The sequence below is a fragment of the Lissotriton helveticus genome, chromosome 1_1 (assembly GCF_964261635.1).
Source record: "Lissotriton helveticus chromosome 1_1, aLisHel1.1, whole genome shotgun sequence".
In the NCBI taxonomy this organism is placed as follows: domain Eukaryota; kingdom Metazoa; phylum Chordata; class Amphibia; order Caudata; family Salamandridae; genus Lissotriton; species Lissotriton helveticus.
In genome coordinates this window covers 1281471597-1281487224 of record NC_136057.1, presented here as the reverse complement: position 1 = coordinate 1281487224, position 15628 = coordinate 1281471597, and the positions used below count along the sequence as shown (strand labels likewise).

The window sequence follows — 15628 nt, the reverse complement described above, 5'->3', positions numbered from 1 at the left end:
TAAATAATGTACTTTTGCTTGTGAATACATTATAGGGACTGTTTTAACAGGTTTTAAATTTATAGGGTGCTTTTTCCCCTTCTTAATTCTTTTTATGATATAACTGATCTTAACTATGAACTGTGATGTTTTTATTTTGTTATGGTCATACAAATGATCGAATAAAATTTGTACTTACTATTGTCTTGCTCCCACTGGAAGACAGCATGATACTTTCAGCATAGGTTTTGTATGAGCACGACTCTCTTAGGTTAGTGCTAAATATGGCCACTTGCATTTGCAAAAGCTGTTATGGATGTTCTGGTGAGAGCAGAACAAAGTCTGGTCCTGAAGTCAAATTGTAGAATAAGTAGACCCTTTACTGACACTGGTCAGTGTTTGGCCGTTGCCAATGGCAGTATTTTGCAAAAACAGCTTATTGGAAATTTGAGATTTTCACTTCTTAATTTATGTATGATGAAAATGTGGGGCCTGAATAAAAAAGATGCCAAAGGTCATTGCTTTATGGGATGGAAAACCTTTACATGCTCGTGCACAAACTTGTTGACCATGGTGGCGGTTTCACTTAGGACATTGGAAATCCATGTATTTCTGGACTTGGCCAACTGACTGGTGAAGTGGGGTTTCCTATGCTTGGAACAATTACAGCACACCATTCTCCTCATAAAGCCGGGGCACCTATCTGAGTGGTATGATGGTGTTGAATCTTTGGTCTATGCCGGATGGGTGGATACACTTAAATGTGATGCAGCTGCAGGAAGTCTGCGTGACCTTGAAGGCTATATCAAAGAGTGCAATCCAGATTTTATCAGACAACACAATCACAATCCACTATACCACAAAACAGACGCAGAGTTGACCATCACCACCTACCGACGTACAGGGGTAATGCTACAGAAAAATTCTCCAGATCCATTCTGACGCCTGGGGGTCATTCTGAGGGAAGGAATCTATAACTAATGTAGGTCTTTTACAGATCCATCACTACCGGAGGTAAGTAACTTGTTCTTCTAATGTGTTATATTAGTGCCGTGCTAAAGGGGAAAGAATGTCAACCCTGCACCCAATAAGAAACATACAAGAAAAAAAAGTCTCCTAGCACACACAAAATCATATTAACACAGTTTTTTTGTTTTCTTTTTCTTTTTATTTCATTTCTTCTGCCAGCCAACACATGTTTCATCAATGGATGTGTCACCCTATGACTTCCTCAGGGCTGTATTCTGTCAGTATCCTCTTAAGCATATGTAGAAAGGTATATAAGATATCTGTTGGTATCGGCCGTCTTGCTGAGGCTCTTTTGCTGGGGTACGGATTCCGGAGGTTAATGTACGCTGTCAACCCGTGTGCGGGTCAGCTGTTCCTCAGCTGTAAAATCGCCGTGTTTGTTTCTTCGCAAAGGAGGCTTATTTTTATATTTGGTTATTAGTTGAGAGAGGTGGAATAATAAACGCAATCGTTGTCAAGGTGATCCAGAAAATCATTAAAAAAGCCAGTGCTTAACCCTTTAGGAGCTTGGCACAAAAGCAGTCATGCTTAACTTACTGGCAATGTGTAAAGTATTTTTGCAGCACTCAAACTCTAATAAAGTGAAAACATGACACAAGAAAAATCCCAAACTAATTTAGGAAAATAGTTACTTTTAATAAACAAAATGACTCCAAAATGACAAAAACCCAATCAGTAGAACCAGAGTTATGAATTTATATTTACAAAGCGCCAATTGTGTTTTTTTTGGGTCACTCTGGACCGGATCAAAGTCACACGATCAGGCCAACTGTGATGGAGGGTGGGTTGGATAAAGTGGTCTTGTTCGTCCTGCTAAAGATTTTACCTTGTCTTAGTCCAAGTCCATGCTTGGAGTAACAGTGGACCTTGGTGGGGACGGTTGGCCCTAGAGATGGTTGTTGACGCGAGGAGCAAGTCTGGCATCCCAGACAGTTGGTGTTGGGCATGAAGAGTTAGTTGTCACGCGAGTTGCCACTGTCGGAGCTGACTCTGAGAATAGGTTGTCGCTGGAGATTTACATTGGTGGGCATCATGGACAGTCATCGGGCGACGCAAGAATTCTGTTCGCAGTTGCGCAGAGCTCAAAAATCTCTGGATCTTCACCTGGAGCTCATGACTTGTGATTTTGAAGCAGGAGCCGTGCTCTCTGAGGCCAGCCAGTGCTCCAAGACCTAGGAGGGCCCTCTTGGGGATCAGAACTCACTCCAGCAGCAGGGCTCAGGCAGGTCCACTTGGTGCTGTTCAGCCAGGCAGTTGCAGAGCAGTCCTCTGGAAGCTTGCTGTGTCCCTCTGGCTCAAACGGGATTTCAGCCAACTGACCCTTGGAGTCACGTCTGGGTTCAAGGCAAACCGGTCCAATCTTGATTTTAGAAACAGCAGGGCACTCCTTCTTCTGAATCTTTCACAGGTCTAGTATTGTTCTGATGTGAGGTTCTGAGGGGGGGCCACATTTATACCAGGTGCCAGCCTTTGTATGGTGGATTTCCCTGACCTACCCCAAAAACTGGTTCTGGTCAATTCTTCCCCTGGGTTTGGCCCCAGACTGTCTAGTGTGGCAAACGCAAGGGTTGACCTGATGTTAGATTTCCTATGGGTGCTGCAGTTAGGGCCCGTAGTGTAATCAGGGCAGGAACACTAAAGGGGAGCCATTCACAGTCCTGTGACCCAGGACACTGGCAGAAATGCACATTTGGTTTAGGCAGAAAAATGTCAACTTTTTTAAAGTGCCATTTTCAGAATGTTATCTTAAAATCTGACTTTACCATTGAAGAGTATTTTAAATTACAATCCATTTGAATGTGAACAGCATCTCTCTATCTGACCCAAACTGAAGTTAAGTTATCACTTATTAAGTGTAATATGGTAACTCAGTGTTAGATTATGGAAGAGACAGGTTTGCAACAGTGAAAATTGACTTTAGGAGTTCTTTTTTCTACTTGAACATGTAAAACTTAAAACACATGCATAAAGGTTTAGGGCCTACCATATGTGTTCCTTCTAAGTAGTAAAAAAGGAAGGTTTAAGCCTGGCAAAAGTTTATTTTGTAAGGTCGAAATGGCAGTTTAAAACTGCAGAAAAGGCCACAGAGATGATCTTTAGTGCTACTTTAGTTGGTGACACAGTGAGTATTGCAGCCCATTAGCAGCACTTAATTTACAATCCCTGGGTACATGTAGTACCATATACTAGAGATTTATAAGTAAATGAAGTGTACCAGTCAGGAGTAGGGCATTTAGAATTTACAGAATGACCAGAGGAGCACTTTACCACTGGTTAACATGGAAAAAGTGCTCAGAGTCCTAAAAGACAACTCAAACATGTACAGCAAAGGAAGGCATAAATCTGAGGAGACGTTGCAGAGAGGGCTAGGTCCAACAGTTAAGATTCAATAAGATCCATTTGGGGCACCCTATGATCCCTTAGGGGTGGGGGAAGCTAGTTAAGTCCAAGGAAACATACTTTCATGGGGACAAATCACACGCTTTTTGGATAATGTGTGAATTGCCTATAAATTGCAACTATGCAGGGAAACCACCTGATATGATATTCCACAGACTCTCGTCCTACTCGACCGTCTGCCAAGACAATGATTTTAGCCTCCTCGGTGCTGAAGACCATGTCTGCATTGAAAATGCCAGCAGGCCCCAAGACTCTACCAGCACTGAACTATCACTCTGAGCTGACACCACACCCAGTGCTGAAGCAGCAGGTGCTGAGACCTATGTCACTGCTGATGGTGCTGACTCCGAAAGCCTCCATGGTGCTTGCAAAGGACAAACCTTTGGTGTTGAGAGCCACTGGCTCTGAAAGTCCTGATGATTTGGAACAACCAATCCTTGAGAAGCTCCAAGCAGAGTTAGAATCTTGACAATTGAGATTATGTCTTCATCCATAGACTGGGTGGATTATGACTAAACCACCACCCAAAGTGGCCGAAACCTTACCACATATGCAGAAGTCAACTTTCGAGGAGGATTTGGCCTTGGTGCAAGAATCGACTCAGAAGTAGGAAAAGAAGTGCAAAGACAAGGGCAAAAGCCCAATCCACTTTGCCCCTCTCTCTCCTCCTCCACCACCACTGCCCCCTCCTTCTCCACCACCTCCTCCTTCTCTGCCACCTCCTCCTTCTCTCCCACCTTTTCCAGCTCCAGACATACTACCAAGAGCATGTACACCTCTTAGTTCATTTCAAACCTTGGGTAAAATGCACAATCCCTATCACCAAGCTGACTCCTACAACACTTATGGGGAAGCTTGGTAGGGGAGTAATCCCTGGAAAGACTACACTATAGACCCATATATCACAATAATGCCTCTGTGGTTTCCGGGGTCAGGGGGAATAATAGAGAAGGAAGGCTTGGCTGCATCTGCATTCTCCCAAATATTAATACCACATAAAACAAACATAGCTCTGTGGCGGCTCGATGCTAGTGCCTCTATATTCCTGATTCTGAGCAAATGCCCTATTCCTCTTGGTACCAAAACGTCCCTGGTGTCACAAAGAATGCACCTTTGGAATATTCCTTAAAAATATACTGGATAACCTCACGCACCCCTGCGTGCTATGCTTCATCAATGATCATCCCACGCTTGCCGAAGAATCATCTAATGGCAGGTGGGCCCTCAGTTGTGTTGAGGGTACTTAGAGAGTTTTGGGATGTAGGATCCAGACAAAGAACAGACATAAAATCCTTGGTCACCTCCCCAAAGCAACTAACCTTTTTAACAATGTGGTGGTGCTAAGTTGGTTAAAAACTAAATGAGGATGCAAATGAAGGGTGTTATTGCTCCAGCATCCAACAAGGCAACATGTTTGTGTGTGACCTATAAAGGTCGATGGCTTTTGTCGGGACTGGGATCCTTCTATTTCTCTACATTTAGTCCCTGACTTCATGCATGCACATCCAGCAATCACATATTCAATTCCAATGTACTGTTTATGTTGGCGAGCGAAGAATTCACTTCTCAAATGGTGTTCGTGAGGTCCTGTACATATACAAAAAAGGGAAATACATTTTAAGAAATTGTGTAACATATGGACTTAGAACGATAATGACCATACAAAAAGACACTAGGAACATACACATATAGAAAGGACATCAAGGCTCCCGGAGGTAGCATTCTGTGCCGACTGTGTGTGCACTGCAAACATTGTGTGCATACCTTTGTCACACATCACGACACTGTTTCATGCAAACCACTAATGCTGACTAAAGAAGTTTCCCAATCCAGTATGGTGCCTGAGGGATAGTCATAAGGCGAGAAATCTGTGAGAAGATAGACCAGGGGTAACTTTTTATTCCGGAATTCTTTTATGGGACGAAAGGATACATGCAGCCCTTATGGTTATCCATTACAATAAATAAGATAAGGACATCTGGTTTGAATGTATCATCATTCAATAATGTATTTGGCAATTACAAGTAGCCATTAAACCACTGCTGCATATATCCTATAATTTGTAGTGCATTGTGAGATGATCACCTCTCTGGCTATTTGATGTTATTTTACATTTAGTTCATGCCAAGTTAATGTGGAGACCTAACACTGTTGAATGTAACTGGCTTTAATACACATTCTGTTTAGATTTTTTTGTGTAATGGCATGGCTCTGCCTCTGTGCACAATCCTGGGCCAGAGTCCTTTTGCCGTTGTCTGTGGTTGATATATATATATATATATATATATATATATATATATATATATATATATATATATATATATATATATATATATATATATATCCACAACAAAGCACATTGCACGCTCTCAGCTGCCGCCACAAAACACCAAAACAGGGAAGATCCAAAGGTGTTTATTCACAAGCTACAGGTTTCGGCTTCTCACAAGCCTTGTTCACGCTAGTGAAGGTTGGAGTGCACAGTGTATAAATGTGTTAACATCACACAAGTAGAAAGAGGACTGCGGGAAAAGTAATGGCAGACCTATGGGTTAGAAAATGTAAACGAAATATAAACCATACCACATAATATGGCCGATTCACTAGTTGTCCAACTTCATTGTAATTACAAACGATAAACACAATTATATTAGTCAAAACATAATGCATGAAGTGATAAAATAAAAGATACATCGGGCAGCCTAAAATAAGCGTCTCAGTAAGCATAAGTATTTGCAAATCAAAATATACGCACGGCTGCCCAGGACAAGCAACAGTAAATGCATGAAACAGATCCCGGGAGCAATATAACCGGGAAACTGTATGTGCTGTCTCTGCCATTAAAGAGACAGTACGAAATACAACACTTAGAACCAAAATAGGCTCAAAAAAGGCATGTAAAATATACCAACTATTTCAAGAAATCAGCCTGATAATGAACAGGGTACAATACTTGTAGTGGTGGAGCAGGTCAAAATCAAATGTACATATTGCCCATAACCCGCAAAGCGTCCATGAAGTGCTCAGTGATGCTCAGTGATGCCCAAGTGGGCGTGCTCATTGAAAATTACAGGAGCAAAAGAAATAGAAGGAAAGATCCTGAAAAGATCCAGAATTGATATGTTTAAATATGTACGGAAATTAAAACTTAAAAAATGGCACAAATTGAGAGGCCGGCCAGGTAAACCCCAGGCATTGGAACCACTGCCTCAGCCAGAAGATCCCTTCACGATAAGTGATGTAGACGCTCTTATTGAGTTAGTACAACTGGAAAGGGAATGTGACAGTGACTTGATATTACCGAGTACTTCTGATCAAGGGACCATGGACGATATACCCAGCACTACCCAACTTTTGAGGGATTCTAATTTCTCTACAGGTTATAGTGCTGCATCAGGTTTTAAACCAAGATCTACGTTTATTCCCCTTATGCCGCATGATGCAATTGACACATTTCACGAATGTGTCAACAAAGATCTTAACAGTTTCAGACATCAAAAGAATAGGCATCAGAAATCTGAACAGGACAACCTCTCTTTGAAACAAAGGAAAGCGTTGAAATCTTTGTCTGAGGACAGTTCTATTGTCATCTGCCCTGCAGACAAAGGTGGCAACATTGTCATCATGGACAGAGAACAATATGTCGGTGAAGCCCATAGACAACTTTCTGAGGGGAACTCTTACATCGATACCTCTTTTGAAATGTATAACAAAAGCATTATTGAACTGTGGGATAAACTTACGGTTTGGAAAGATCGTGGTATCTTAGAATGGGAAGAGTATAGGTTTTTGAAAAATGATAACCCTACCCTTCCAGTACTCTATTTACTCCCCAAAATCCACAAGAGCCTGGACCAACCTCCTGGCAGGCCCATTGTATCCTCACGTGGCAGTGTTGCAGAACATGTTTCTAAATATGTGGATCACTACTTAAGAGATTGGGTTGAGGGACTTGATAGTTATGTCAGAGATACTAAGGACTTTCTTTCTAAACTGAATGATATCACATGGGATGACAAGTACCTCCTCATCACCATGGATGTCCAATCCTTGTATACTATTATAGATCACAAACAGGGTTTGGAAGCGTGCCAACACTTTCTTGAGAGACGTGCCTTACGCTTCAGGGAACACAGTAAGATGCTGCTCGAGATGATTAAATATTGTCTCCAAAACAACTACTTTCTCTTCGATGGGGCCATCTATAAGCAGGAGATTGGCACGGTGATAGGTTCATGTTTTGCTCCTAGCTTCGCGAATCTGTTTATGGGACAATGGGAGCAAAGCATCTTCACTGACCCATCGCTTGCTGAATCGATTAAACTAGTGGTTGCTTGGTGGAGATACATCGACGACCTCTTTTTGGTGTGGAGAGGCACCAGGGATGAGGCGTTGAGTTTCATTGCTACCTTAAATAACAACAATCAGAATATCAGACTTACCAGTAACATCAGCAGGGAGAAGGCAGAATACCTTGATGTCATAATTGAGATCAAGGACAACAACATTACCACTTCCCTGTTCAGAAAACCTACCGCTGGTAACAGTATTCTTCATGCCCTCAGCAGTCATCCTGAACCGCTGAAATGGAGCATTCCGTATGGAGAACTGTTGAGGGCAAAAAGAAACTGTAGTACTGACAGTAACTACCAATCTGTGGCATCTGAAATGCTGGAATGGTTTAGACTCAGGAACTATCCCGCCTGGGTTCTTAAGAAAGCTAAGAACAGAGCTGACTCTATCTCACGCATTGATACACTGCGTGATAAAACCCCTGAGGAGACTAACAGTGAGGAAGATAAAACTAGACTTATCCTCACATTTAACAGGGAGTCACAACAAATACACAAGATTGTCTCTAAAAATTGGGATATTCTCAAAAGTGATGCTACCATTGGTCATCTTATTGCGAATAAACCCAGTATTACCTACAGAAAAGGGAGGAATATCAGAGATATCTGTGTCCGCAGTGACATCACCAATTACTCTAACAATCAAGATCTTGGCTTGAAAGGGTTCTACCCTTGTAGTCACTGTAAAGCTTTCAAAACGAGCACCTCTGTTAAGCAAGTCACATACAATGGGGTTAGCAAGATCATGAATCAATTTCTGACATGTACTACCATTTTTGTGGTATACGTTATCGTTTGCCCCTGTGAATTATGGTATATTGGCAGTACTACTGCACATGCCAAGAAAAGGATTCTTGAACATTACCGCGCCATCGTGAACAAAGATGCCAAATATCCGGTAGCCAGACATTTCTCTGAACACCACTTTTCCAATCCGATGCTCATGAGATTTTTCATCTTAGAACAGATAACTAAGAATCCAAGAGGTGGTAATAGACTTTTGAAATTGAGACGGATAGAGTCTAAATATATCATCTCCTTCCAGACTAAGGCCCCTGGGGGATTGAACCAAGATGAAGAACTTGCGGTTCATCTTAAAGATGACTACACATAGTCAGGTTTCTTGGTTTTACCTCCTCTTGAACATGCATATTGTCTTCCTCCTCATGTATGAACCTGTTTACTCTGTTGTGCACCTGATTGGTTATTACCATTTTAACTCTGTTTTTCTCTTTTGATCTTTTCAGGATCTTTCCTTCTATTTCTTTTGCTCCTGTAATTTTCAATGAGCACGCCCACTTGGGCATCACTGAGCATCACTGAGCACTTCATTGACGCTTTGCGGGTTATGGGCAATATGTACATTTGATTTTGACCTGCTCCACCACTACAAGTATTGTACCCTGTTCATTATCAGGCTGATTTCTTGAAATAGTTGGTATATTTTACAAGCCTTTTTTGAGCCTATTTTGGTTCTAAGTGTTGTATTTCGTACTGTCTCTTTAATGGCAGAGACAGCACATACAGTTTCCCGGTTATATTGCTCCCGGGATCTGTTTCATGCATTTACTGTTGCTTGTCCTGGGCAGCCGTGCGTATATTTTGATTTGCAAATACTTATGCTTACTGAGACGCTTATTTTAGGCTGCCCGATGTATCTTTTATTTTATCACTTCATGCATTATGTTTTGACTAATATAATTGTGTTTATCGTTTGTAATTACAATGAAGTTGGACAACTAGTGAATCGGCCATATTATGTGGTATGGTTTATATTTCGTTTACATTTTCTAACCCATATGTCTGCCATTACTTTTCCCGCAGTCCTCTTTCTACTTGTGTGATGTTAACACATTTATACACTGTGCACTCCAACCTTGACTAGCGTGAACAAGGCTTGTGAGAAGCCGAAACATGTAGCTTGTGAATAAACACCTTTGGATCTTCCCTGTTTTGGTGTTTTGTGGCGGCAGCTGAGAGCGTGCAATGTGCTTTGTTGTGGATTGAAAATTCCGGCGTGCTCGACCGGAACGCACGCCACTTCCCGTGGGGCCTCCAGCACTTTGTTAACCGAGCATCTTTGTTGGAAATATATATATATATATCAACCACAAAAGAAAACGTACACCGTGCCGTACATTATAAGAATATGTTATATGTTCTATGGGTATTTATTACGCGCACAACTACTCATCAGTATCCTGGCGCGGAGCAGAACCACAGAGAATTCGAAAGAAACTGCATTTTTAGTAAGCTTGATTGAATAGGTGAGTTTTTAGGAGCTTTTTGAAGCAGCTAAGATCTCTAGTATCCCTGAGCGTGAATGGAAGGGAATTCCAAAGGGTAGCCGCTTTAACCGAGAATGATTGACCGCCCAACCTGGTTCGCCGGATGCGGGGGGGGGTTACCAGCCGACGTTGGGAAGCCGACCTGAGGTGTCGACTGATTGACCGCCCAACCTGGTTCGCCGGAAGCGGGGGGGTTACCAGCCGACGTTGGGAAGCCGACCTGAGGTGTCGACTGGGGACATGGAAAGCCACTCTTTTCCTAAGATAAGTGGGGCCGATATCATGTAAGGCTCTATGAGTGAGAACCAGAGCCTTAAATTGAACTCTTTGGGCCACCGGCAGCCAATGGAGTGCGTAAGTCACCGAGGATTTCCATAACCCTATAGAGGAACGAGACTGAAGGCCGAAGTCCTTTATTAGGTTATGGAACTCTGAGGTGAATTGCAATATCCTTATTATGTATGCCAGGGGGTACTTTAGCCCATAAAAAAATTGTCACCCCATCACCTTTTGCACAAAATGCTTAAAACCTTGGTGCGTGGCTCTTTCATATGAAAGAGCGAGCATGTTTGCAAACATGAACAATAAAAATAAAACCTCTATGCAAATTTAAACACATCAAATACCTGTTGGATATTTGTATCAAACAGGTATTGCAAACACTTCAATACAAGTCTGTTTTTTAAATGTAAAAAAAAGCTGCAGTAGCTTCGAACATATTTAAACATGCAGAAAGAGTAGCTTTTTTCAAGCTAAAGAGTGCAAAGAATAAGCATATTCTCTCTGCTTGTCATCTCAAGCTGTTAAAATAGAGCAGAAGAAATAAAAGTCACCAATTATAAAGAAATTGGGATTACTGAATCCTGTATGTGTGTGTGTGTGTATGTATGTGTGTGTGTGTGTGTGTGTGTGTATATATATATATATATTCACTAAAAAAACCATAGGTTATAGACCATATATAGTTAGGAATTAGCATTTACAAAACCTTATTTTACTCACACAAAACCATTGAAATTCGCATATATAGTTAGTTGCACTAACTATATATCGCGCACCCGCAATCCACTGCTGATCATGTCACATATTACATCATTCATGACATGGTCAGTGACATCACTGATGACATCACTGATGACATCTCAAATGACATCACTGATGACATCACTGATGACATCTCAAATGACATCACTGATGACAACATCCAGTGACTGTATGTTTCTGTAAAGTTAAAATATGTCTTACATATTGAAGAATGAGTGGATGTATAAGTGTCTGGATGAAGGATTTAGTAGGTGCATGACTGACTGTATGAGTGAGTGATTAAATGTGTCTCACTGAGTGCATGGGTTAGTGACTAAACTGTCTTAATTTGTGCATCATTATGTCTGTTGTTCTGTAAACTGCTGCATGTGTTGATCAGTAGCTATATGAGTAACTATATGGGTTATTGATTGGTTGCCCAAGTATTTGTATGGGAGACTGAGTGTGTGTGTGGGTGGCTGGGAGGTATATGACTCTGTGCATAGATGTGTGAGCAGTTGATTCACTAGATGTATGGGTTCAAAAGTGCATGTGGAAACAGCTGTATGGGCGGTTGACTGTGTGCATGAGTGTATTGGTGAGTGAATGGATATCTCAGTGCTACATGTCAAAGTAAGTACATATGTAAAACACAGTACATGTGAGAGTTGACATATATAAATAACTGTGCATAAGAGCGAGTGAATGTGTGAGTGGCTGTATGGATCATTGTGAACTTGTATCAGGGATTGTATAAGAGAGTAAATATGTGTTAGTATATGTTTGAATAAGTAAGGTGTGTATAACTGTATAGTTGAGGAAATGGAGGTGTGATTGATTCTTTGCATGACTGACTAGGTGTGTGAGTAACTCCATGGATGAGTGACAGTCTGTGAGTGTCTGTTTACACTGAGTGTATATAAGGTTATATTAGAGCCTGAAGAGGTTCATCGTATTATCACATGAATGATGTCATCAGTGATGTGATCAGTAATGTCAAATGAGATGTCATCAGTGATGTCATCAGTGATGTCATTTGAGATGTCATCAGTGATGCCATCAGTGATGTCATCAGTGATGTAATCAGTGATGTCATCAGTGATGTCATTTGAGATGTCATCAGTGATGTCATCAGTGATGTCACTGACCATGTCATGAATGATGTAATATGTGACATGATCAGCAGTGGATTGCGGGTGCGCGATATATAGTTAGTGCAACTAACTATATATGCGAATTTCAATGGTTTTGTGTGAGTAAAATAAGGTTTTGTAAATGCTAATTCCTAACTATATATGGTCTATAACCTATGGTTTTTTCAGTGAATTTTCAAGGTTTTGTAAATGCTAATTCCTAACTATATATGGTCTATAACCTATGTTTTTTCAGTGAATATATATATATATATAATTTCAAATGGCAAAATGAAACCCCTCATTTTGTTCCTTTTCAAATTAAATGTATTAAGTGTTACCACTTTATTCCAATCAAGATGACTTCAGGTGTGCCATACTTTTGTCATAAGTAAGACTGTTAGCGTTCTAGTTGTTCTTTAGAACACTCTGGGACATTCTGTCATTGGGCAATAGTTGGGCTACATCTGGCTGATATTTGGGCTACATTTGGGCTCGTTTGTCTCTGGTGGCCATCTTGGGAGACTGCATATCAGAATTTTTTTTATGAAATATAAGAGGATTTGAGAAGTCACTCAAAATGTGCCCTAATTTTTCTTTCTTCAGCACTAATCATAATTTCTATGGCAAAATGAACCCCCTCATTTTGTTCCTTTGCAAATTAAATGTTTTAAGTGTTAACACTTTATTCCAATCAAGATAACTTCAGGTGTGCCATACTTTTGTCATAAGTAAGACTGTTAGCGCTCTAGTTGTTCTTTAGAACACTCTGGGACATTCTGTCATTGGGCTATAGTTGGGCTACATCTGGCTGATATTTGGGCTACATTTGTTTTTTTTTGTCTCTGGTGGCCATCTTTGGGCTACATTGGGCTACATTTGGGCTCTAACATATATATAGCCCAATGTAGCCCAATATATATTTTTTCAGAGTTCATTTTCGTAAAAACCACTGGAGCATATATCTTGAGACATAGCAAAGGCACATCGGGGTACCAGTCCCTACAATTTTGCCAAGTTTGGTGGAAATCCATTCAGCCGTTCGGGCTAAAAGTGAGTCCAACCGCACTATGGTAATTAACATGGGGAAAACACGTTTTGGGGCCCCCCTTTTATCTCGGCCCCCGCTTGACAAATCCCCCCCAAACTTTCAGGGAAGGACCGGAGAGTAAATGTGCCATTTTCAGGAAATGTTCAGCCAATTCCGTCCATCAACGCCAAAGTTATTCAGCATAGAATTTTGAAAAATCCCATAGGAAAAAAATCCTAACTAATATATACCTACTGGCGACCGCCAGTAGGTAATATATAAATATATATATATATATATATATATATATATATATATATATATATATATATATATATATATATAAAATTTCTATGGCAAAATGAAACCCCTCATTTTGTTCCTTTTCAAATTAAATGTATTAAGTGTTACCATTTTATTCCAATCAAGATGACTTCAGGTGTGCCATACTTTTGTCATAAGTAAGACTGTTAGCGTTCTAGTTGTTCTTTAGAACACTCTGGGACATTCTGTCATTGGGCTATAGTTGGGCTACATCTGGCTGATATTTGGCCTACATTTGGGCTCTTTTGTCTCTGGTGGCCATCTTGGGAGACTGCATATCAGAATTTTTTTAATGAAATATAAGAGGATTTGAGAAGTCACTCAAAATGTGCCCTAATTTTTCTTTCTTCAGCACTAATCATATTTTCTATGGCAAAATGAATCCCCTCATTTTGTTCCTTTGCAAATTAAATGTTTTAAGTGTTAACACTTTATTCCAATCAAGATGACTTCAGGTGTGCCATACCTGAAGTCAAAAGTAAGACTGTTAGCGCTCTAGTTGTTCTTTAGAACACTCTGGGATATTCTGTCATTGGGCTATAGTTGGGCTACATCTGGCTGATATTTGGGCTACATTTGTTTTTTTTTGTCTCTGGTGGCCATCTCTGGGCTACATTGGGCTACATTGGGCTACATTTGGGCTCCAACATATATATAGCCCAATGTAGCCCAATATATATTTTTCAAAGTTAATTTTCGTAAAAACCACTGGAGCATATATCTTGAGACATAGCAAAGGCACATCGGGGTACCAGTCCCTACAATTTTGCCAAGTTTGGTGGAAATCCATTCAGCCGTTCGGGCTAAAAGTGAGTCCAACCACCCTATGGAAAACTCAATGTTAAAAACACGTTTTGGGACCCCCCTTTTTTCTCGGCCCCCACTTGACGAAACCCCCCCCCAAACTTTCAGGGGACGGTCAGAGACAAAATGTGCCATTTTCCTGAAAATTTCAGCCAATTCCGTCCATCAACGCCAAAGTTATTCAACATAGAATTTTGAAAAATCCCATAGGAAAAAAATCCTAACTATATATACCTACTGGCGACCGCCAGTAGGTAATATATATATATATATATATATATATATATATATATATATATATATATATATATATATAAAATATTCCCCACTCCTTGAATTGTTTGTCGTTTGATAAAATAAAGATTATTGAATAACACCTATTAAGATCTAAAGCTGTAGGAACGTGTTTGAGGGAGCCTCCTGTCTGATTCTAAGCCTTTGTGCTTTACTTTGCAGATTGCACCATACACTACATGTTTGATTAATGGAATATACTGGGACCCTCACACTCCTCGTTTGCTGACTCGTTGGGATGCTCAGAAGTTGCTCGCTCCACTCAAGCCCTCACCTGCTGCTACCGAAGGGTGCCCAGAATTGCCACACAAGTAAGACGCCATTGCTGCACATTTGTTAAAACATGCACCATACCTGACTTTGTTTTCCCTTTGCTACAAGAAATATCCCATTTGTTGATAATATCCGAATGGAGATATCCTCATGACAAACATTTACCCACTTTTTTGCTCACAGAAGAGTACTTAAAACATTGTAGGCTGTGTGTTTTGCACACTACTGTACTAGGAAAGTAGGTCTCTCTTCTTGTTGTGATTACTATTTTCACCTAATCCTTTTTATCAAAGAATACATGTATTTCTATTCAGTTGCATGAGAAGCGGTAAATGTTGATAACATACTTCCTGTCGATTGGTCGGACCACTGCATCATTGTGTTCCATATCAACCAAAAGGAACAGCCCCCCCCCCCCAATTTGCACACAAAAAGCCATAAGTTAGATTCTCCTGGATGATCTAGAAGACCGAATGATGTGTCTACTTCCACCTACAACGACAACTTCTCAACAGATGATCTTACATCCCACTACAACTCTGGAAACTTAAAACAAAAAATAGGGGCACTACCTCGAGAGCCTAGATCAACAAAGACCTCAAGCAGAAAGAAGAAAACTGAGAGTGGCAGAAAAGCTCTGGAGAACAAAACCCTTCTCTTCCCACCTTCATCAACTAAGAATGGAACACACAAAATATA

At 40.6% G+C, this 15628-nt stretch overlaps 1 protein-coding gene across 1 annotated transcript in view; it reads left to right on the top strand.

The window, feature by feature from the left end:
• Window positions 1-15628, top strand: part of AASS (aminoadipate-semialdehyde synthase) — a 579454-nt gene that overhangs the window by 261271 nt on the left and 302555 nt on the right. The window contains exon 9 of the mRNA XM_078680774.1: window positions 14819-14967. Coding sequence (XP_078536900.1) covers window positions 14819-14967 — 149 coding nt within the window. The remainder of the gene's footprint in view (window positions 1-14818; window positions 14968-15628) is intronic.